At 37.5% G+C, this 25,463-nt stretch overlaps 1 protein-coding gene across 6 annotated transcripts in view; it reads left to right on the top strand.

The window, feature by feature from the left end:
* Nucleotides 1-25,463, top strand: part of ATAD2B (ATPase family AAA domain containing 2B) — a 187,883-nt gene that overhangs the window by 19,848 nt on the left and 142,572 nt on the right. For all 6 annotated transcript variants that reach the window (XR_016395309.1, XM_089922466.1, XM_089922468.1 and 3 more), the window contains 5 exons: nt 14,338-14,489; nt 21,119-21,168; nt 21,522-21,675; nt 22,913-23,015; nt 24,421-24,529. Coding sequence is in view for 5 of the 6 variants with exons in the window: in XM_089922466.1 (XP_089778592.1) it covers nt 14,338-14,489; nt 21,119-21,168; nt 21,522-21,675; nt 22,913-23,015; nt 24,421-24,529 (568 nt within the window). In the remaining variant the exon portion in view is untranslated. The remainder of the gene's footprint in view (nt 1-14,337; nt 14,490-21,118; nt 21,169-21,521; nt 21,676-22,912; nt 23,016-24,420; nt 24,530-25,463) is intronic.

Raw genomic sequence — 25,463 nt, forward strand, 5'->3', positions numbered from 1 at the left:
TAGATCAGTGGCTTTTAACCTTTTTTGTGCCATAGTAAGGGATACTTTTTATGTTGTGATGCTGTACACACATACAGTTTTACTTTTCCTGTTTAGGTCTTTGATTTATTTTATTCATTCTACTAGACAACCTATACTTTGTAGCGCCACTTTATAATATACCATGTTCCCATATATATTCTGCTTTGATCTCTGTATTCTTTTTTGTTGGTTTATTTATTCTTACGGCAGTATCATACTGTTTCTGTGACTGTGGTTTTGAGGTATGTCTTAATATCCTAAAAGGCAAGTTCTTCCTCTTTGTTATTTTCAAAGTTGACTTACATAGTCAAAGATTTTGGTATATATTTCCAGTTAAGATTATGGACTTCCTTTAAAGATCCAACTAGAATTTTGACTTTCTTAAAAAAATATTTACTTGTTTTATTTATTTTCCTCTCTTCTTTCTTCCTTCCTCCTTCCCTCCCTCCCTCCCTCCCTCCCTTCCTTCCTTCCTTCGTCCTTCCTTTCTTTCTTTCTTCTCTCCCTCCCTCCCTCCCTTCTTTCTTTCTTTCTTCCTTCCTTCCTTCCTTTCTTGTTACATCGGGTCTTAGTTGCGGCACGCGGGCTCTTTGTTATAGCATGCGGGCTTCTCCCTAGTTGTTGTGTGTGAGCTTCCCTCTAGTTGTGGTGCGTGGGCTCCAGGGTGCATGGGCTCTGTAGTTTGCGGCACGCAGGCTCTCTCCTTGAGGCGCGTGAGCTCAGTAGTTGTGGTGCGTGGGCTTAGTTGCCCCACGACATGTGGGATCTTAGTTCCCTGACCAGGGATTGAACCTGCGTCCCCTGAATTGGAAGGCTCATTCTTTACCACTGGACCATCGGGGAAGTCCCATAGAATTTTGATTTAGAAATTTAAAATTTTTAATTTAATTTTTTATTTTGGCCGCTCTATGTGGCTTGTGGGATTTTTGTTCTTCCACCAGGGATTGAACCCGGGCCCTTGGCAGTGAAAACATGGAGTCCTAAGCACTGAAGCACCAGGGAATTCCCCCAATTTTGATTGGGAATGTTTTTGAATTCCTAGATTAATTTACAGAGAATCAACACTTTCATATTAAGTTGTCCATGAGCAAGGAACAGCTCTCACATAGCATAGTTTGCATATTTTTCTTGTGGAATTTGATGCTTTTTTTGGTGACCTAATATATTGTCAATTTTGGTAAACATTCTTTGTGTGCTTGGGAAAAATGTATATATTCTATTAGATGTAGAAAAATGTAAATATATATATATAAGTATATATATATGATGGAAAACATTGAGATGGAAAAATATTACAGTGTGAATTTATTGATTGTTCAGATACTCAAATATCCAATTTTGTCCCTTATTAAGATTCTACCTAGGGAGTTCCCTGGTGTCCTAGTGGTTAGGACTCTGGGCTTTCACTGCCATGGCCTGGGTTCAATCCCTAGTCGGGGAACTGAGATCCTGCAAGCCGCGAGGTGTGGCTGGAAAAAAAAAAAAAGATTCTACCTAATTTTTTTATTGTTCGGATTCTTCTGGTATACATATACATATATATATTACATAAACTTTTCTTTTAATTTTAGAATAGTTTGTAATTTTCTTCCTTTTTTAAAAAGATTTATTTATTTATTTATTTATTTATTTTTGGCTGCGTCAGGTCTTAGTTGTGGCACGTGGGATCTTCGTTGAGGCATGCAGGATCTTTTGTTTTGGCTCGCAGGCTTCTCTCAAGTTGTGGCTTGTGGGTTTTCTCTTCTCTAGTCGTGGCGTGCAGACTGGGCGGGTGGGCTCTGTAGTTTGCAGCACGCAGGCTCTATAGTTGAGGCGCGTGAGCTCAGTGGTTGTGGTGCGTGGGCTTAGTTGCCCCATGGCATGTGGGATCTTAGTTCCCTGACCAAGGATTGAACCCGTGTCCTCTGCATTGCAAGGCAGATTCTCTACCACTGGACCACCAGGGAAGTCCCTCTAATTTTCTTCTTGCTTTATTCTTTGATCTACTAGTTATCTAAAAGTATATTGTTTACTTTTCCAAATTGTTGAGCGTTTATTTTTCTAATTACCTTTTTGGTATTTACTTCCAGTTTAATACTCCTGTACTCAGAGAACATAGTCCATATGATTTATTTTATTTTTAAAAATTTTATGGGCTCCCTGGTGGCGCAGTGGTTGAGAGTCTGCCTGCCGATGCAGGGGACGCGGGTTTGTGCCCCGGTCCGGGAAGATCCTGCATGTCGTGGAGTGGCTGGGCCTGTGAGCCATGGCCGCTGAGCCTGCGCTTCTGGAGCCTGTGCTCCGCAATGGGAGAGGCCACAACAGTCAGAGGCCCGCGTACCGCAAAAAAAAAAAAAATGTATTGGAGTATAGTTGATTTACAGTATTGTGTTTTCCATATGATTTTGATCTTTTGAAATTTGTTATGACTTATTTTTGTCACCCTGTTTATGGTTAGTTTTGGTAATTGTTCCACGTGCACTTGAAAAGAATGTGAATTCTGCCATCGGCGGTCCAGTGTTAGAGATATGTCCACTAGACCATGTTTGTGCATCTTCTGGTTTTAAAGTTTTTTCCTTTTTGTGTGTGTGTGTGATTGCTCTTAAGACCTAAATGTCTGTTTATTAACTCTTTTCTTAAAAAAATTATATTCCCTCTAACCACATACTCTTTAACATACTCTTGTAATGTTCTACCTCCCTTCTTGCCCTATATTGTCTAGAATTTTTGTTCTGACTTTTTTATGGGTATAAGTACTTTTTCTTTTTGTTGGAGTTTTTTTCCAATAACAATAAATTTCACTAAGGTACCAGTTTATCTTACTTTTTATGTCTTTGCATTATTATTCTGTATTTATTACTCTTCTTTGTGAATGCTTCCTCCAAGAATATTTTCAGTCTGGGACTTTTTGTGACAAACTTTCTGTGGCATTACATGCCTGAGAATATTTTCATTATGCTCTTTAATTTAATTTAAATGAATTTAATTTAATTCATTTAATTTAAATGAAAACTTGGCTTGATACAAAATTCTAGGTCCAGTACTTTAAGAATGTTACTTTATTGTCATCTTGTATTCAGTGTTACTCTTGAAGTTTGATGTTTGTCTGATTCTTTTGTAGGTGTTCTTTCTCTTTTGAAACTTTGTAGAATTTTTTGGTCTTATTTTTCATAAATTTTACTGTATTTTAGGTGTGGGTTTTTCCATCACTCTCTTGTTTGGCAATCTTAGATCTTTTAGTCTGCGGTTTTTCATCTATTTGATTGTGGTAAATTTATTTCTTAATGGTAATCTAAAATTGTTATTATTTCTTCAACTATTCTCTCTCTTTTTCATTCCTCCTGGAACTCATTTTATTCAGATGTTGGCACCTAGAAAAATTTTGTCTCTGAACTGATAATAAAGCAAACTTTTTAAAGCACTTTTGATGGCATGCTGGAGAACTTTACTGACAGTTATTTGAGTAAACAAGACTTGGTGCTTCTTGTTGCAGACCTCTGTTGACCATTTGGTACCTGTGTGTCAAGTGGCCCACTTGTCAGGGGATAAAGCCTTGAAGTTGCTTGATGAAAGTTCATTTCCTTTACGACTTAGTAACATCCTTTATCTAATGCATACTTCAGTGCTCACACTTAGGGTGAGTGTTGCAGTTGTGTACTTGATTGTGCAAGTTAAGGGAATCTACTTTTAAAAAACAAAACTGGGCTTCCCTGGTGGCGCAGTGGTTGAGAGTCCCCCTGCCGATGCAGGGGACACGGGTTTGTACCCCAGACCGGGAAGATCCCACATGCCGTGGACCGGCTGGGCCCGTGAGCCATGGCCGCTGAGCCTGCGCGTCTGGAGCCTGTGCTCCGCAACGGGAGAGGCCCCAACAGTGAGAGGCCCACGTACCGCAAAAAACAGAAAACAAAAACCACAAAACTAAGCCCTGGTGCAGAGCTATACCTCCTTAATCAGTGACACATTATAATAATTTAAAATATGTATATAGAGACAGTAGGAGAAACTTCTTTGAGATGTGCAAACAAGAGAGCAACTGGTGCGGGGTGGCTTCTATGTTAAAATTTTGAAAGTATTTTAAATTAATTTAAAAATTTAACTTAGTTTTCATTTTTTAGTTATTACTCTTCTATTTAAGTCTCCAAGTTTATTAGATGGGAGAATTGAGGAGAAATGATAGTTGTCCAAGACCATATGATATTTTAATTTTTTTTTGACCAAATGATTTTAAAGGCAACAATTCAACTGGAAATGGAAGTGTCTTTCTTTAATTCTTTAATATCTATTGAGTGACTCGATGTTCCAGAAACTGAAGATAAAGGAGTACACAAGACTCTTAACCTCAGCTCCTTGGCAAAATATTTTTATTTAAAAATTATGAAATCAGTATTTCAAATAATATGGAAATGCACAGAAAAAGGAAGGACTTTCCCCATCTCCCCTAATTCCTCTAGCTCGTTCTTCCTAGGGGTAATCACTGTTAAAGCTGGCGTACGTCTTTCCAGACCATTGCACATGTATGTATGGGTTATTTGTATGTGTATGTGTGCGTATGCATATATAACAATAATAATAATAATTATTATTATTATCTTTTTTTGACTGCACCACTCAACTTTCAGGATCTTAGTTCCCCGACCACGGATCGAACCCTTGGCCCCTGCAGTGGAAGCACGGAGTCCTAACCACTGGACTGCCAGGGAATTCCCTATATGTGTATACTTTTAACAGAAATAGAATCATACCTTATATACTACTTATGATAGTTGATTTTTCTACTTAACTATGTATCATGTACATTCTTTCATATCTGTCCTTCTTGCTGGCTTTTTAACATTTTGTTGTATCATTACACCATCACTTTGACTTTTCCCTATTGATACACAGTTACGTTGTCTCCATGTTTTTAATATTATAAATAATGTCACATAAAATGACCTTTCTCTTTTAGGCAAAGTGGAAATAAATACTGAGTCAAAGGTATACCGTACTTTAAATTTTTATAGGTTTTGCCAAATTGTTCTATAAATAGGCTAAATCAGTATGCACTCCTCTTCCCAGTACTCTCAGCACTGTTAAGTTTTTATATACCTTTTACTGGCCGATTTAAGGAGTTAGGATTTAAGTTTTTTGAAGGGCAGAGTGTTTAATCATCAAGTATCTTTAGTATCTAACACAGTAACAGGTGTTAATAAATTTTGTTTGTGGAAGGAATGGATCCCTGAAGATAATTAATAAGCTTATGAAATTATGTTAATACTACAAAGCCAAACAAGTATCCTTACTTGAGACTGTATCCACTGTCAGGCTGCAGGTGTAATATTTGTTACTTATACTTCTTCACCTGGTTCTAACAATCTTATGAGGTAAATAGTCATTTTTGAATTACAGTGGTAGTGCTGCAATATAAGACTGGTTCTGTCTAACTTTTAAGTCTGTGGCATTTTTCAGTATGCCTGTTGTCTCTTTGTCATTAAAAATTTTTTTATTATTTATTTTTGGCTGCTTTGGGTCTTCATTGCTGCACGCAGGCTTTCTCTAGTTGCGGCGAGTGGGGGCTACCCTGTTGTGGTGCGCAGGCTTCTCATTGTGGTGGCTTCTCTTGTTGCAGAGCATGGGCTCTAGGGCGCACGGGCTTCAGTAGTTGCGGCACGTGGGCTCAGTAGTTGTGGTGCAGGGCCCTAGCTGCTCCATGGCATGTGGGATCTTCCCTGACCAGGGCTCGAACCCATTTCCCTTGCATTGCCAGGCGGATTCTTAACCACTGCGCCACGGGGAAGTCCCTCTTTGTCATTTTAAGTAATGTAATATTTTCAGGTAAAAGAATTATCTTCCAGGAAGAAAAATGCAGTTTAAACTATAATAGGCTATTTTTATCTTTTTACAACTCCTCAGCTCACTTCTATATATTTTTTTCCCTTTCTGTATTCTTTCATGATGATTGTTTAGAAATATTAAACTAGTAAGCCATTGCTCTTGGGATATTTGAGGAAATTTTAGGACATTTTTGTGTGCCTGAAGTTTTAGGACTTTGTAGAATAGTACTGGCTCTAAGAAAATAAACAGCAGTGTGAGTTTTGTTTCCTGAAGTCATGGTAACTGCTGCCTCTGTGAATTCTTTTTACAAATGAAAGAAAAAGAAATTGACTGAACTTCTAAACTCTCATGAAAACAGGAGTACCTGTTTTTAAGAAAGGTAGAAAAAAGGCTGTCTTATAAAGGAAATTGGAAAAGATTGATTGCACCCATGTACTTTCTGATCTAACCTGTTGGCAGTTCCTGTTCTGTTTTTTCTTGTCTCTTGAGGATCTTTTTCTCATCAGTTATCTTGCTCTTTTTGGTTTTTTTTTTGGCCTTGCTGTGTAGCTTGTAGGATCTTAGTTCCCCAACCAGGGATCGAACCCAGCATTGAGAGCGCCAAGTTCTAACCCATGGACCGCCAGGGAATTACCCTCTTTAAAATTTTATTGTATTTTATTCTCTTCTGTGGTTCCTTTTCTTCTGTTTACAAGAATCCAGGTCTTCCTTTAAAAAAAGAAAATCCTTCACTGCCTTCTTTGACTTTGTAACCTCTTTAAACCTATTATCTTATTCTTCTTAATTCTGACACGTAAGAGTAGCTCTGTAGTTTATCAGCTCCACATTCTTACCACTCACTGGGTTCTTCACTTAGTGATTTCCACCTCAGCATTTTGCAGAAATTGCCCTATCAGAAGTTACAGTGACCTCCTAATTACCAATCCACATGTTTATCAGCTTTCATCCTGTTTAGTCTTTTTGTATTTTAAATTTAATTAATTAATTTAATTTATTTACTTTTTTTTGTGTGTGTGGTACGTGGGCTGTGTTTTGGCTGTGTTGGGTCTTCATTGCTGGGCGCGGGCTTTCTGTAGTTGCTGTGAGCGGGAGTATACTATTTCTTGCAGTGTGCGGGTTTCTCATTGCAGTGGCTTCTCCGTGTTGCAGAGCACGGGCTCTAAGGCACATGGGCTTCAGTAGTTGTGGCATGTGGGCTCAGTAGTTGTGGCACACAGGCCTAGCTGCTCCGTGGAATGTGGGGTCTTCCCAGACCAGGGCTTGAACCTGTGTCCCTTGCATTGGCAGGTGGATTCTTAACCATGGCACCACCAGGAAAGCCCCATTGTTTAGTCTTTTTGTAACCAACTTCCACTCCCCCTGTCAGAGTGAGACACTGTATTTTTCTTTAGTTTATATGAGATCCTTTCTGCTTATCCCTTTAATGTAGGCATTTTTTAAATAAATGTAGGCATTTTTTAAAGGTTTTGACTTGTTTGTCTTTTTTTTGCGGTATGTGGGCCCCTCACTGTTGTGGCCTCTCCCGTTGCGGAGCACGGGCTCCAGACGCGCAGGCTCAGCGGCCATGGCTCACGGGCCTAGCCACTCCGCGGCATGTGGGATCTTCCCAGACCAGGGCACGAACCCGTGTCCCTTGCATCGGCAGGCGGACTCGTAACCACTGCGCCACCAGGGAAGCCCAAGGTTTTGACTTTTGCCCTCTTGTTTTTTATTCTATATATTATTACCTGTGACGCTTTTATTACAATTTCATATCTATCTCTAGTCCTCACATCACTCTATCTCAGAACTGCATTTCTGACAGTCTGATAGACATCTCCCTAGATTTCTGGCTAGAATTCTAAACCTTATTTTCAAAATTGGAATTCAGTTACATTTCTCCCGTCAACATATGCCTCCCGTCCCTCCACCTTCCTCCATAGCTCCTAAAACACAAAATCCACTTTTTACACCTGCCCAGTCTTTATTTTGAATATTGGTATTACTAATATTTTCGTTATTCGGCTTTATGTAATCAATTTCTTATTTTCTACTTTTACAATTCTGTTTGAGGCCATCATCAAGACTTGAATTAATCTATTGGTCTGCTAATTCACTTATTTCCTTGAATTTTTCATTTTTTAATGCTGTACTTGGGTACATTCTTTTTGTCTTTACATTGAAGTACAGGTTCTGGATTTCTGACAAATTGTGATCTGGGCAGGCAGCCTTCCCTGAAAACCAGGGCAGCATAAATTCTTCTCTGTTTTATTATTTTCAACATCTTTTACCTATTTTTACAAGATTTATGGTAGAATAGTGTTCAGTATTTGTGGTAGCTGATGAGTACGGTTTAAGAAACTGAAGACTCAAGGAGAAAATCATTTCTGTAAATGGGAAAAATTTTAAGAAACTGAAGACTCAAGGAGAAAATCATTTCTGTAAATGGGAAAAATTTTCTGCCTGATTTTAGAAGGTTAGAGTTTAAGAGAAAAAGTCACTTAGGTGGGGATGACTTAAGTTTTCATTGTACTTTTACTTTCTGTAGTATTTGACACTATTACTCTTACACTTCTCTTGGAAGTTATCTCATCCTTGAATCATGTTCCTCTGACCATTCTATGTGTTACATTACTGTTACAAAATAAAGTCCACGTGATTTATGATGTCTTCCTTCATCTCTGTTAGCAGTTATCATTTTTTGCTTTCAGAGAATTGTGTATTTCTATTATAGTACTTAGTATAATATGCCGTATATCATTACTGTGACTGTATGTGAACTCAACAGATTGTGTATTGGGTTGTAAGTAGGTTTTACTCTTTTTTTTACCATTTCCCCCCCCAACCCCCATGTCTTATGTACCCAGTAGGTCCTTAACAAATGTTTGTTAAATGAAATTATTCCCTTAGTTTGAGATGCCTTTCCTGCTTGTGGATTGTAATCACTCTGACACATATTGCTAAATGACTGTGGGTAGGTTGCATAATCTCTCTTAAATATTTTTGTCCTGAAACTGGCAACGCCTTCCCTCAAAGGGTTAGGTTATAATTAACTAGTAAAATGCTTTGAAGAAGTTAAAGTTGAGCATTATGATCATCCTATTAAAGGTGAACTGTTCGTATCAGGTTTGTAGGTAAAAACTTTCCCAAAGCTTGAAGTTAATTAAATGGTGTTGAAGTAATTATTTTGTAGTATTTACATTTTGGTTATTTGCTTTATTTAAATCCCTGCATTTCTTTGGAGGGAAGGAGTCTTTTGTAATGCTATTTATTCTGAGGTCTCTGTCACTGAGCCAAGTCACGACTGAAACCCTTTCATTGTAAGAGTGGTACAGTAGTGCAGTGCAGCAGTTAGGATGATGTGTGTCATATTATACTTGAACTGTTTTATATGCCAGAGGTCCTCAGACTTTCGTGTACTAAGAATCATTCAGAGGCCCTCATTTAAAATATCCCACCTCCAGAACTCTAGTTTAGCAGGTTATGTTTGTTTAATGAGAAGTCAGGTGCTTTATGATTCAGTTAGTATGTGGACAACACTTTGAGAGACACTCCTGAATGCAACTGTAAAAAGCCAGTAGAACATGAGACAATGAGTAATAAATAAACAAAAACTCATTTAAATCAATATTCAAAGAGTTATATAATAACTCACATTATTTAAAAAATGGCTGGACTTCAAATATTTTACTATTTTGTCTTTAATTTAATAAGTACATAGTACTTATTCTCAGAGTGTGTTTGTGAAACTTCAGTACCTACAGATGCTCCATGAAAAAAGAGCTTGATCAAATAAGCTTGTGAAATGTTATATACTGTCTTCCATACTTAGAGCTATACTGCATGTTAACTTTTTTTTTTTTTCTGGCGGCACCTCGCGGCATGTGGGGTCTTAGTTCCCTGACCAGGGATTGAACCCAAGCCCCTTGCATTGGAAGCCTGGAGTCTTAACCACTGGACTGCCAGGGAAATCTCTGCATATTAACATATTAAAGACTATTACAAGTCCTGAAGCAAAAAACCTTGGACCTCATCGTTTCTCAAATTTATTTGTCCATGAGCCTTCCTTTGTTTCTGCTAATAATTTCTATTAATTTACAGAACAAACTTGGGAAAGTCTTGCCTTTTTTTTTTTCTTGGTATTGTGTGGAATTAAAAAGAAGTAGGCTATTTTTTATAATTAAAGAACTTAAAATCTTGCTATTTTTTATAATTAAAGAACTTAAAATCTTGCTTGAATGTCAAGACTTGGATGTGACACTTTAAAGATGGTAAATAGGGAGCTTCCCTGGTGGCGCAGTGGTTGAGAGTCTGCCTGCCGATGCAGGGGACACGGGTTCGTGCCCCGGTCTGGGAAGATCCCACATGCCGCGGAGTGGCTGGGCCCGTGAGCCATGGCCGCTGAGCCTGCGTGTCCAGAGCCTGTGCTCCGCAACGGGAGAGGCCACAACAGTGAGAGGCCAGCGTACCAAAAAAAAAAAAAAAAAAAAAAAAGATGGTAAATATATAATGCTAAATTGAATATAATTAAGTGCCAAAATGTAGAGTTGCAGCTAGCAGAGGGAAAAAGGTCAATTTAGGTTAGATTCTTCAGGTAAGATTTTGAGGGACAGATGGGTCTTGAAGGATGAGTGGTGAGGTTTGATTAGGAGTAATGCTGGCCTGGACTATCTAAATTGGTTAAGTAGTTTACAGGTATCAGTTTCTTTATTCACAAATATGTCTTAGCTTGGAACGTATGACAGTGCTTCCTCAGTGACTTATTTGTTGAATATGTTATATAGTAATGCTTTTCAAACTAACGTATATAAGAATTATCTGGGGAATCTTGTCAAAAATGGTTTCTGATTGGATGGGTCATGGGTGGAGCACATTTGAAGTGACAAATGTAGAGGCTGATCAAGTCTTGGATCAGTAGTTGAGTAAGATGACCTTTGAGGCACACTTTAACCTTGGTATTTTATAAATATTCTAGGGTGGAGTGTCTGAGGTAGTAGACAGAACAATATTAGGAATGGAAGGACCTAAATTCTAGGTTTTTTTTTTTCTCAAGTTCTGTCAGTCATTTGTTAGCTATATGACCTTGGGCTAGAGTTAGTTAACTTATGTCTGAGCTTCTCTATTTACTCTGTTAAAGGGTGGGGTTGGAGAAGGCAAGGACCTGAGGAAGTGAAATAATACAATTTTAAAAAACCCATTTCTGTGACCTCCCTGGTGGTCCAGTGGTTAAGAATCTGCCTTCCAATGCAGGGGACGCAGGTTCGATCCCTGGTCGGGGAGCTAAGATTCCACATGCCATGGGGCAACTAAGCCCGTGTGCTGCAACTACCGAGCTCATGTGCTCTGGAGCCCGCACACCACAACTAGAGAGAAGCCCACATGCCTCAAACGAAGAGCCCGTGCACCGCAACTGAGACCCAACACAGCCAAAAAATAAATAAATAAAGTAAAAAAAACCAAACAAACCATTTCTTAAGTACATTAAGCATGTTTACTGTTAAATACTATTACATGATTGAATTGCATCTTAAATGGTTTTTCCCACCTCTACGTGGGATGGTTTGGAAGTAGCTAACCAGTTTTTCTGGGGAGCTTAAACTAATAAGCGGAAGTGTATGTTACACAGCTAACATGTTTATTATCCTTACTTATAGACAGTTTGATGTTTGAATTTCTAATTGTTTTTTCCTTTGTGCCTTTTAGTACAAAACGTGGTCTTGTGGCTTTAAAACTAGTTCATGGTAAATTGTATTACAGCACAAAATAAAAAATTGGTCTTTTTGTGAAAAACATTTTAGTAAGTGGATGTTAATTCTATAGGTTATACTTGGATACCTTTAAACGTATATTGCGAGTATTTCTCATGTTTGTGAGTGGCTACATTTTGACTAATTATTTGTGTAATGTAGTTGTGTTGCTTTGGGAACATATGATACAGAAATGACATTTATGAAATGGATAGTTTTTTTATTTTTTCTTTTTTTAAAATAAATTTATTTATTTTTGGCTGCATTGGGTCTTCGTTGCCGCACGTGGGCTTTCTCTAGTTGCGGCGAGAGGGGGCTGCTCTTTGTTGTGGTGCGCAGGCTTCTTGTTGCGATGGCTTCTCTTGTGCAGCCCGGGCTCTAGGCACGCGGGCTTCAGTAGTTGTGGCGCGCGGGCTCAGTTGTGGCTCGTGGGCTCTAGAGCGCAGGCTCAGTAGTTGTGGCACACGGGCTTAGTTGCTCCGCAGCATGTGGGATCTTCCCGGACCAGGGCTCGAACCTGTGTCCCCTGCATTGGCAGGCGGATTCTTAACCACTGCGCCACCAGGGAAGTCCCTATATATTTTTCTTAAAAGAAATTTGTAGCATAAAGGGAAATAACTCAAAAATGTTTAAATGGTAGTGTATTGAAAATGATCATACATGCTTTTGAAATACTGATCGATAATCTTAAGTGATAAAGTATTAGCATATGAATTAAATCTTCTCTAAAGAAAAGGTAACCCTTTCCTCCACTCTCTTCCCCACCTATCCAGCATCCAAGGAATTGGGTGGCGAAGCGGAAAGCTGCTCCTCAGAGACAGTGACTCCCCTAGTTTGAAGACATTAAGCTAGGGAGAGATTAGCGGAAGCGTGTTGGATGGAGGTCTCGGGTTGAGAGATTGGTTACATTAAACAAATTAATTAATTGAAAGAGCAAATGAATAAATGTATTTGAAGATAATGGAAGCCGTGTTTCTCATTGGAAAGGACTTACAAACATAAAAAGGGCAAGTCTAGAAAGAAACTTAAGGTATGGAATTAGTTGAACACATTGGTGTACACACATTTTTAAAATTATTATTTATGCACAGATAAAGAAATAGGTATAGATGTCTATATTTCTATGTATCAATATAAATTAATACATTTCCTAGCTTTCTCTGCTGAGAGGACTCAATAGCAGTGAAACTCCAGCAACATTGAGCACACCTAGTGCCCAGATCTTGATTTCTGAATACTATCCTTGACTGAAAGGAACCTGAGCTTAATTTCTAGGGTCAGGAAGGGAGAGTACTAGATGAGCCTACAGATTTCTTTTGTGCCAGAAAGTAAGGAAGTACTCAAAATGATGGGGACATGTCAAAAGAATATTAGAACCACTTTGAAAGGGCTCCTGATGGCCAAATCTTGTATAATTTGAGCAAAGAAATAGAGTAATGGATTAAAACCCACAGAATAAAGTAAGAATCCATGAATCCATACTGATACAAATAAATGAGTGAATGAATTGAGTAAGGAGGGTTGGGGAGGGAAAATTCTTTTTATTTATTTTTTGGTTGCGTCGGGTCTTAGTTGTGGCACTCAGGATCTTTTGTTGCAGTGTGCAGTCTTCTCTCTAGTTGTGGCACATGGGCTCATTAGTTGTGGTGCGTGGGCTTCAGAGTGTGAGGACTTAGTTGCCCCGTGGCCTGTGGGATCCTAGTTCCCTGACCAGGGATTGAACCGGTGTCCCCTGCATTGCAAGACAGATTCTTAACCACTGGACCACCAGGGAAATCCCAAGAAAATTCTTTAAAGTAGGATGCCAACTAAAACATATAGGAGTGATACGATTAGATAATTACCACCATGATGGTATTGGATAAAGGCAAGAGTAGTCAATGAATGCTGTGGCTAGTGGGTGGAGGTTTGTTGAGGAACAGGATATTGGTGAATTATCAGAATGATTTCACATAAACTAATCAAATACAAAGGGAAAAATAGTGACTTTACGGTGGAGAAACCTGGCAGACACCAACTTGACTAGGTGATCAAGGTTATACCTAATGATGGGTAGGTATAGTATGCATAATATCATGTCTGTATATTCTTTCTATGAATGTTATGGCCTGACTTGGGTTACGAGGAACATCAGGTAGATGCCCACATCACAAAGGGGATGAGGAGCCAAGCAGGAACCACCTTTGACTGACCCAGACTGATAGTCATCCTGGAAAATAAAAAGCCTATATTCTTTACAGTCAAGGGCATGAAAATGGGGAAAGACTAAAGGATTGTTCCAGATCGAAGGAGACCAAGGAGATCTGATAAGTACATACAGTATATGTTCCTGGTTAGGATCCTGAACCAGAAAGGAAAGAGAGACCTTGTTGGGACATTTGATAAAATTTGAATGTGTCTGTGGACTGGCTCTGTGTTATATCAATGATGAGTTCCTAATTGGGAGGGTTGAATGATGCTAATATAGCAGAGTGTTCTAATTTTGGGAGTTACACTCTGGAGTATTTAGGAGAGGAATGATGAATCATGTCATAAAAAGTTGTATCTACACATATTCTGTAGGCTTGAAACTATTTTAAAATAAAAACAAACTAAACATGCTTTTCTGAGGATAAATTTATCTTTCTAACTTTTTTGTTTCTGTATTTATAGATTATTACATTTTGCTACACTTATAGAGAGATTCCTTCAGTAAATGTTTATTGGTTGAATAAGCACTGTACTTTATCCAAGAATTTAAGAATTCTGTTAATTTTAATAGGATAATAAATACATTTTAAACTTTGTCTTTCAGAAAGCTGAAGTTGATGGTAGTTTAAGTGATAGCCATGTGTCTCCTCCAGCCAAACGCACTTTGAAACAACCTGATTCTGTTTGCAAAGACAAATCAAAATCACGAAGTACTGGTCAGCGAGAGGAATGGAACATATCAACTGGACAGGCCAGGTGAGAATGGAGAACTCCTCCATTGTTTTTTCATGAATTATTTGATGTGATTCAGGGCTGATAATTGCTAATTTTCTTAAATTGTAAAACTACCGGGCTAGAAATACTTATAAATTGTATTAAGCTTATTTTATAATTTCTGTATGTAATTTTATTTTCTCTAAATATGCCAATAATATATGTAGTATGTAATAGAAACTAATATTACTAAAACAATAAGAATTTTGATACATCTTGAATGTGCATACGTGTTTATAGTCCTGAAAATTTAAATAAAAACATATGGTTAAAATTATATTTTTTACTTGAAAATAAGATAAAATCTCCCCTTCCTAAAATTAAGTATTCCACTTGAATTGGTATACTAAAATGTAATAAAATCTAAATTAATTTTTAAAGAAATCTTTTCATCTATCTGGTTGTTTTCAACTTAAATTTGCTTTGTGTCTGTTTTGATATGTATTAGAAAACAATTTTACTCACTTAACCAAAGTAAGTGGTACTAATTTAATGTAGATAGGATAGGTGTATACACACTCAGAAAAGATTTAAATTTTGAGCTTAGAGTCTTTAGCTTCTCTTTTTTCCAGTGTTTGATGTAGAAGTGCTGATGATGTGCCAACTGCAAACCAGAAGTAAAAGGGAATTCCCTTTTGACAATATTTTGATTTTATGTGTGTAGGTAAATTCGGGATACTCTTAGGCTTTAATGAAAATAATCTTTGCAGTTATATAGATTTTGACAGGCATTGTACATTTACTAGTCTCTAAAGAGTCTTTACCTATTTTAATATGTATTTAAAATTTTTAATTTTGCATTGTCTGGGAGTTAAGTAGATTATGTGAATCATAGTCTATTGATTTTTTTTTTTTTACTTTACCATACTCCTTCATCTGTGAGATGAAATAGATCCAGATAACTATAATGATGTTACTTAAAATAAGTACAGCCCTTTAATTACACTTCTACACTTGATCTATCTGTTGTAATCTGTATCCTGTATTTATTAAATGAGTGAATCAAGCTTCTTTTTCTAGTAAATGCTCTAAAAAGTGTTCTTGTAGTGTTAAAAGTTTGACCTTTAATTGTAAGATAATTTTAACAGTTTAATTCAGGTGTAAGTCTCTGATACCGTAGATTTCCCACATCTTATCCACTCAAATATTTTATGTAAATTAATCTTGATCATGTCTTTCATGTAAAAAGGCTTAAAATTCTTTTGAGGGGAGAGAGTTTTGCTTCCATTTAGGTACCTTAGAGTTTGATATTCCTTTAAAAAATATTAAGTACATTTTGAATAAAAAGCTTAAGAAATAATGAATACTAATAAAATTTACTGGTTTTTTTTTTTTTTGGCAGGAGAATGTTTAGCAGTTCACACAATTTTAAAAGTTTTTTGAGTTAAACTTTCATCAAGGGATGTGATTAAGTGCTACATGTTAGAATTAGACTTTTAGTGTTTCAGATGACCTGAAAAGAAAATGCCATTTGACCTATCAGATTCAACATAATTGAATTTTAGGGAAACTTGTAGTTAAAGATATTTTAGATTTTGAGATAGTATAAATACAAAAATCAGGATTTATTTGAAGGCTTGTATTAATTTTTATGTCATGAACCTGAGAACCCTAATTCCTTTATTTTGGTACTCTAAAGTCTTAAGAGCATCTAAGGTAAAATGACTTTCACAAAAGTTCTTTCACAAAAATAATTTGTTAAAATACAGTTCATTGGAGGAAAATTGAATATAGATAAAAATTAGTATTACCTATGAAAAATAACGAATCCTAAAGAACTTTGTTAACAACCACTATATTCTTTTTTTTTAAACAAGTTATTTATTTATTTAGTTAGTTTATTTATTTATTTACGGCGTTGGGTCTTCGTTGCTGCGTGCGGGGCTTTCTCTAGTTGCAGCGAGCGGGGCCTACTCTTCATTGCGGTGCACGGGCTTCTCATTGCGGTGGCTTCTCTTGTTGTGGAGCACGGGCTCTAGGCACACGGGCTTCACTAGTTGTGGCACACGGGCTAAGTAGTTGTGGCTCGCAGACTCTAGAGTGCAGGCTCAGTAGTTGTGGCGCACGGGCTTAGTTGCTCCGTGACATGTGGGATCTTCCTGGACCTGGCCTCAAACCTGTGTCTCTTGCATTGGATTCTTAATCACTGCGCCACCACGGAAGCCCAACAACCACTAAATTCTTTAAAGAAACTACTGTTGATTGGTGAAATAACTTATTTATTTATGTGTTTTTAAAAAAAATTTATTAATTTGTTTTTGGCTGCGTTTGGTCTTCGTTGCTGCGTGTGGGCTTTGTCTAGTTGCGGCAACCGGGGGCTACTCTTCGTTGCAGTGTGTGGGCTTCTCATTGTGGTGGATTCTCTTGTTGTGGAGCATGGGCTCTAGGCACGCGGGCTCAGTAGTTGTGGCATGCAAGCTAGTAGTTGTGGCTTGTGGGCTCTGGAGTGCGGTCTCCGTAGCTGTGGTGCACGGGCTTAGTTGCTTCACGGCATGTGGGTTCTTCCTGTACCAGGGCTCGAACCCGTGTCCCTTGCATCGGCAGGCGGATTCTTAACCACTGTGCTGCCAGGGAAGTCCCGAAAATTTTGTTTTGTGGTCAGATGATGAGGGAGTAGTGAGGTGAGGCAGAAATGTAATCACCACTGATGAGGCTCATTAGAATGAAGGCTGGTAGTGGTTAAAGTCTTTTCAAATGATTGATTTTGCTGAATTGAGGTTTAAAATTCTCATAAATCATTGAATGCCTTGGGTTTATGTGGGAAAGGGAGAATAAGTAATGATTTTTGAGTCTGATATTGCATTTGCAGTGTGCTTCACATAAAGGTGTAGAAACTTTTTTTTTTTTTTTCCCCGTTACGTGGGCCTCTTACTGTTGTGGCCTCTCCCGTTGCAGAGCACAGGCTCCGGACGCGCAGGCTTAGCAGCCATGGCTCACGGGCCTAGCCGCTCCGTGGCATGTGGGATCTTCCCGGACTGGGGCACGAACCCGTGTCCCCTGCATCGGCAGGCGGACTCTCAACCACTGCACCACCAGGGAAGCCCTAGAAACTTTTAATGTAATAATTATCTAATGCAGAGTGATACTGTCTCCATTTAAAAAATTTAGGATACAGAGATATAGGGAAATATCCCGCACCCACGCCCCCTTCCCCCCCTCTTTTTAACATCTTTATTGGAGTATAATTGCTTTACGGTGGTGTGTTACTTTCTGCTTTATAACAAAGTGAATCAGCTATACATATACATATATCCCCATGTCTCCTCCCTCTTGCATCTCCCTCCCTCCCACTCTCCCTATCCCACCCCTCTAGGTGGTCACAGAGCACCAAGCTGATCTCTCTGTGTGCTATGCGGCTGCTTCCCACTAGCTATCGATTTTACATTTGGTAGTGTATATATGTCCGTGCCACTCTCTGTTTGTCCCAGCTTACCCTTCCCCTTCCCCCTGTCCTCAAGTCCATTCTCTTAGTAGGTCTGCGCCTTTATTTCCGTCCTGTCCCTAGGTTCTTCATGACCTTTTTTTTTTTTAGATTCCATATATATGTGTTAGCATATGGTATTTTTTTTTCTCTTTCTGACTTAACTTCATTCTGTTTGACAGTCTCTAGGTCCATCCACCTCACTACAAATAACTCAGTTTCATTTCTTTTTATAGCTGAGTAATATTGCATTGTATATATGTGCCACATCTTCTTTATCCATTCATCTGTTGTTGGACACTTAGGTTGCTTCCATGTCCTGGCTACTGTAAATAGAGCTGCAATGAAGATTGTGGTACATGGCTCTTTATGAATTATGGTTTTCTCAGGGTATGCCCAGTAGTGGGATTGCTGGGTCATATGGTAGTTCTATTTTTAGTTTTTTAAGGAACTTCCATACTGTTCTCCATAGTGGCTGTATCATTTACATGCAAGAGGGTTCCCTTTTCTCCACACCCTCTCCAGCATTTATTGTTTGTAGATTTTTAGTTGATGGCCATTCTGACTGGTGTGAGGTGATACCTCATTGTAGTTTTGATTTGCATTTCTCTAATGATTAATGATGTTGAGCACTCTTTCATGTGTTTGTTGGCAAACTGTATACCTTCTTTGGAGAAATGTCTGTTTAGGTCTTCTGCCCATTTTTGGATTGGGTTGTTTGTTTTTTTTGTTATTGAGTTGCATGAGCTGCTTGTATATTTTGGAGATTAATCCTTTGTCTGTTGATTCGTTTGCAAATATTTTCTCCCATTCTGAGGGTTGTCTTTTTGTCTTGTTTATGGTTTCCTTTGCTGTGCAAAAGCTTTGAAGTTTCATTAGGTCTCATTTGTTTATTTTTGTTTTTATTTCCATTTCTCTAGGAGGTGGGTCAAAAAGGATCTTGCTGTGATTTATGTTACAGAGTGTTCTGCCTGTGTTTTCCTCTAAGAGTTTTATAGTGTCTGGCCTTACATTTAGGCCTTTAATCCATTTTGAGTTTATTTTTGTCGCAGCCTCTTTTAAAAATAAAGGAGACTTCATAATCATAAAGGATTTATTAGAGGATTAATTTAAGCAGTGAACCCACCTGGTTACATTTTAAGTGATTAATTTTTGGCAACCTTGATTTAAGAGACTTTTTAGGCACCTTTATTGTATAGGCAGACCAACCCTTAAAATCCCAATATTCTCTATTTTTATACCCAAGTATTTCATATTCTATCTCCTTCTTTTTCTCATTTTTATAAAGAGAAATGATAATTGTAAAATGATGACAATAAATTATAATTGGTAATTGGATTGATTGAAGAACAAGTTTGTTTCTCCCCCCACCTTAAAATAGATCTTTCATTAGCAATGAAATAAAAGCCAATTAAGCACTGTCTTCTTTTTTTAATTTTTTTATTTTTTGCGGTATGCGAGCCTCTCACTGTTGTGGCCTCTCCCGTTGCGGAGCACAGGCTCCGGACGCGCAGGCTCAGTGGCCATGGCTCACGGGGCCCAGCCGCTCCGCGGCATGTGGGATCTTTGCGGACCGGGGCACGAACTCTTTTGAATAATTTAAGTGTGTAAAATTCCAACCATTTGGTCTTACGTACAGCTAAAATTCATATGGAGCCAAGACTTGTGAATTAAGTGATTAAACTGAGTTAATGTTATATTGGGTCCAAAGCCAAACTATATTTATTACTTTTCTATGTGGTTTTAAGTGGATTTTAAGAGTGATTCTAGGGAATTCCACATGTATAATCTCCTAAGGAATGACCTGTTAACACATCAATTCTATTACTTTATAGTCAAACTCATATACCAGGAGGATTGTGTATTTGTATATAAAGGTGCTAAAAATGAAATACTTTCTAAGAGGTAGTATATTAGAACAAGATGGTTATGTTGTTTTTATGGGGAAAGGAGGGATGGAGTTTATTTATTTATTTATTTATTTATTTTTTGTGGTACACGGGCCTCTCACTGCTGTGGCCTCTCCCGTTGCGGAGCACAGGCTCCGGACGCGCAGGCTCAGCGGCCGGCCATGGCTCACGGGCCCTGCCGCTCCGCGGCATGTGGGATCTTCCCGGACCAGGGCATGAACCCGTGTCCCCTGCATCGACAGGCGGACTCTCAACCATTGCGCCACCAGGGAAGCCCGAGATGGAGTTTTTTATTTTGTGTTTTTGATAGTCTGAAGGCACAGAATAGTTTTTGTTCATACCTTGAGTCATCCTATCTGTGTCCTTTATTAGACAGGGGCATTTATAATTAATATTTATAACATTTATAATTTTACATGAAGAATGCTGGAATAACCAAAAATGTTAGAATATTTTAGTTAAAAAATGTTGTGCAAACCACATTGATAAGCGGATGACAGTCATATGTACTGTTTTTTGAATGTCCTCTCTCCCCCCTTTTTTACTCCTTGAAAATGATAATTGTTGGATATTTCAAAAAATACTCTAGTAAGTTTAAATTGATAGCTCTTTTACTATGTAACAATTTAGCTTTTGGTTTTGAATTTCTAATTATAGTAAGGCGTACTGTGACTTTTCATAAGTCTTCATGTTTTAATGACCCTTTAAGTATCTTTCTAGCGACTTAACATTTCTGTTCCTCCACCAAAAGGGAGAGTTGTGCAATAGGTTTTGAGAAATTAGCTAAATTTTCATTTATTAGTTTAGAATGTGTAATATAATACTTTGAGGAAATTATTAAGTGGTGTTGGTGTTCAAATACTTTTTTCGTCTTACAGTTTATCATTTGAATAACTTTGTCATTGTTTGAATTTTATGTTCTCAACAAAAACCCATAGTAAATGTCTGTGACCATTGTTACTTAAGGCGTCAGCTAACTTTATGATACATATTAAGCTTAAGCCTTTTCATTGGATTTTAATTTATAGAGTTGAAGACAGTAAGTTCAGTTTGTAATCTGTTATTAAAACTTTTCTTGAAGTAATGAAACGACTCTTAGCTAGTATATTTTATTAATTGGTATATTATAAGTTTTAGGGTAAAAAATGTCTTTACTCTTAAAAAAGTAATATTACATTACTGACATTTTAAAGATTAAAATGATTCCACCAGTATTTGCATTTCTTGCTTCTTTAAATGAATGTTGATGTGTTTGCATATTAAATATAATTGTGTTCTAGGTTAACTTCTCAGCCTGGTGCTACATTACCAAACGGACATAGTAGCTTATGTGAGTATTCTGTTATGAAACTGGTTAGTATTGAAATTCTTATAATGTTGTTAAGAGTATTAAAGTGGGGTAAAATAGCGTAATTTACTAGTATGCTAAGTATACTGTTGGAAGTGACTGGATTTCAGTCATGGTAAATATGTAATTGTTAAACACTGAGAAATCAGTACAACTGAAATAATTTAAATTATTATAGCAGATTGTAAACAGTTAGAGAAATTTTAGATTTTGGATATTAAAGCCATTTAAGAGGTTATAGTAAGCTTTTTATAGTCTTTTAAAAGTAATTTTTGATTTTTTTTCTTTCTTTTTATACTCTATACTTTGAAATGGAAATTTCTCTCTTCTTGTAGCCCTTCGAAGCCATCCCCTTCGAGGCGAAAAGAAGGGAGATGGGGACCTTTCTTGTATAAATGGTGACATGGAAGTCAGAAAAAGTTGTCGTTCCAGGAAAAACAGATTTGAAAGCGTGAACCAGAGTTTGTTATTTGATCAACTAGTAAATAGGTATGAATGCTTTTGCAGTCAGCAGTTTCATGTAACTGTTGGTTTTTTTAAGCCAGTTATGTTTTAAAAAGTAACTTAAGCACTGACTTAGCAATCAATACAATTATTTAAAAACTTAATTTGAATTAACCATGGCTAGCAATGATTGTCAGTTTCTGGTTACTTTATTAGATTTAATACAATTTATGTGATAGCTCATTTTTTCTCATACTTTTTAAAGCTCTTGTGCATAGATAATATAAAAAGTAATTTTATTTTAACTTCACTACTATAGTCCTTTAATATTTGCTCATTTAACATTTGTGTTTTTGACAATTTTCAAGCAGCATTAAGTTTCATTATTGATATATAGTAGGCATAGTTTTACTTAGTCAAGATTCTGAATTGAAAGTCTTTTGAGACTGCACATGTTGGATGTAGCCTAGCTGACTGTTCAGTGTCTACATGCAATGAAACTTTATTCTTCTCAGCTAATAAATCATCCTCCTTAATCACTGCAGTAGCCTGGAGAAGTGAGGTCAGTGTAATTGCTATTTGAAATGAGAAGAAATTATATTCTATAGTGGTAGTGTCAAAATTAGTTATTATTCGGTAAGTACTTAGATCAGTATCTGGGCTATGTGTGTGTTTAAAACATAAAATGTGCCAATGTTACCATATATTTTGTGGATGTCAGTGTCCTCTAATTTCTAAAAGTATCTATTCAGTTAACCTTATATTAGCTTTAAACTTTTTACAAATCCTTTTTTCTATACAGTTTTTAACACTATCTTCAAGTAAAAAGATTTGAATTTTTTTTCAGTGCCTTAGGTCTGGTAGTCAGTTATTTGTAGTAGCCTTATGAATTTAAATATTTGGAGACTTATAAACAAAGGTCTTATATTTGTAAGTTTTATTATATTAAGGCAGAAGATGTCCTGATTCCATCTTTTTTTCTTTTTTGGCTGTGCTGCATGGCTTGTGGGATCTTAGTTCCCCATCCAGGGATTGAACCTGGGCCCCAGCAGTGAAAGTGCTGAGTCATACCCACTGGACCACCAGAGAATTCCCTGTTTCCATCTGTTTTGGGGGCATTATCTTCTGGTGGATGCCAGTTCAGAAACAGATATTAATTGGGATGTTAGGTACAGTTACATATCAGGATTTAATTATGCGTTGACGAAGAGCTCTTTTACATGTATGACACAGTGTTTGATTCCATGGTTGTCTAAACCCTAGTTTTATTATATAATTGTAGTACTGCTGAAGCTGTACTACAGGAAATGGACAATATAAACATTAGAAGGAATCGTCGATCAGGAGAAGTAGAACGGCTTCGAATGTGGACAGATACAGAATTTGTGAGTATATTAACTTTAACAACCTTTGCACGTAGTTTTTGTTTGGACTGAGGAATTGAGAGAGAGAGAGAGCAGCATTTGGATTTTCTTGAATTAACAGAATTGTTCCTTCTTCGTTTCCAGTTTAATCTGGGATTTTATTGTTTTCTTTCTTCTTTTATCCTTACCCCCCTTGCCACAACCTTCCCAAAAAGACCCTCTACACTTCTGCAGAGGGTCATCTTAAAGTCCACCTCTGATTCTGTCACTTTTCTCATCGGAACCTTTAACGATCTTTTTTTTTTTTTTTTCGGCACTGTGCGGCACGTGGGATCTTAGTTCCCCACCAGGGATTGAACCCGTGCCCTCTGCATTGGGAGGGCAGAGTCCTAACCATTGGACCAACAAGGAAGTCCCTTTAATGGTTTTTTAATGTGTACTGAATTAATTAAAAACACCTTGACCTTCATAATCTGGTTTCAACTTTATTTTCTCACATACCATTGCCCAAATATAAATGAATCATTCTTATTCTCCTATCTTTTACTCCTGTTAATACTTCTGGTTAAGGCCTGATGCAGTTCTACCTTTGTTTTAAGGCTCTTTTCAGATGCTTCCTCCCCTCCTCCCCCAAACACGGCCGGCAGGGGCACATTAATCTTTTTGAATTCTAGACTCTTATGTACCTTTTGCTTGTGGGATCTCAGTTCCCTGACCAGGGATTGAACCCTGGGCACAGCAGTGAAAGCCCAGAATCCTAACCACTAGGCCACCAGGGAATGCCCATGTACCTTTCTTTATGGCATTAAACTTGTTCTAGTTTATTTTATTATTACTTTTTATAAATTTTATTTATTTATTTATTTATTTTCAGCTGTGTTGAGTCTTCGTTGCGGCGTGCAGGCTTCTCGTTGTGGTGGCTTCTCTTGTTGTGGAGCACGGGCTCTAGGCACGTGGGCTCAGCAGTCGTGGCTCGTGGGGTCTAGAGCGCAGGCTCAATAGTTGTGGTGCACAGGCTTGGCTGCTTTGTGGCACGTGGGATCTTCCTGGACCAGGGCTCGAACCCATGTCTCCTGCATTGGCAGGCGGATTCTTAACCGCTGCGCCACCAGGGAAGCCCTCTACTTTCTTTTATAGTTACCTGTGACTTGACTTGTTTTATCCTACTAGGGTGTAATTTGCTTAAGGGAGAAAGTATGTCCATGGCATTGTAGTTTTACATTTTCAAATATTTTATAAGTTTTATTTGTTTTTCCTCTTGTTTCTTACATGTATTGAATTCAGTAAGGTCCATTTTCATGAATCTTTGCCTTGCAAATAGGTCCTCAGTAAATTTTATTGAATGGGCATGTCCCATTGGGTTAATGATATTTATAGCTGGGAATAAAGTTCATGTTAATATTTGACAGATTTCTCTCTTTAAAAGGAAAACATGGATATGTATTCAAGAGTGAAAAGGCGAAGAAAGTCACTGAGAAGAAATAGTTATGGGATACAAAATCATCATGAAGTCTCTACTGAGGGTGAAGAAGAAGGTTTGTGAAAGCACCTTATGAAATAAATACTACAAAGTTCAGGTGGGAGGGAAGAAAATATGTACAAGTAATATATGTGTAATATTGCTGGATGGGTGATTTTTGGCTTTAGAGGTCTGTGTTACATAATTTGGAATAATTTTTATTCCATTGGCATTTCTGAGTATTCATTTTCTTCATTTGGAAAAATGCCTTTGCTGTACACTATGCATTGTTATGTAATATATCTTATTAGTAGCTATTGGTAGTCCTTAAGTGACCTAATCTGGTGTAGCATTTGCCATGGGCTGATTTGCGTGTTAGGTGAGGCCTCTTTTGTATTTAGGAACGTTCTAACTGAAAGTCTCTGTCCATAGCCACCTTCTATCCATAGCCTCTAAATTTTGGATTATTTGGGTCTCAAATTTAGTTATGGACAGAGGAGTAGTAAATGGTACAGTAAAGAGAGACAGCCAGAATTAGTGGAGGGAGTTGTACTGCTCTTTTCTGAGGCCTGTCTGGGTTTTGAATTGATGAATCCTGACTGGATTTGTCGGGCTGGAGCTGGGAACAGATGAAAGCACGTTTGCCCCAAGGATTATAAATTGATGACCAGTGAGTGCATCCATAAGATTTAATTCTGTAGGTGTTAACCTTCTTTATTAAAATGGATTTTCAGAAGATTTGGTGTACTGTAAATGCAACGTAGTTGTATTTCACCAGGGAATCTTATTAGTTCTATTTGTGTAGCTTAGATGGAGAAGAATGGGTTTATTTTTCAAGTTCTGTAATTAATATATTATTAGCAAGTTTTGATGAGGTGATATTTCTAATGAAGGTATTTTATTGAGCAGATATTATTGTTGTTACAGCTAGAACCTCTATATTGCTTCCTTTGGAGAAAATCAGTATAGGTGAGACAGATTTATAATGTGATTTTTGCCTTATCTTTAAC

This window comes from Delphinapterus leucas, chromosome 13 (genome assembly GCF_059928025.1).
Source record: "Delphinapterus leucas isolate spDelLeu-1000000601 "Yukka" chromosome 13, BTC_Dleu_Yukka2, whole genome shotgun sequence".
NCBI lineage: Eukaryota > Metazoa > Chordata > Mammalia > Artiodactyla > Monodontidae > Delphinapterus > Delphinapterus leucas.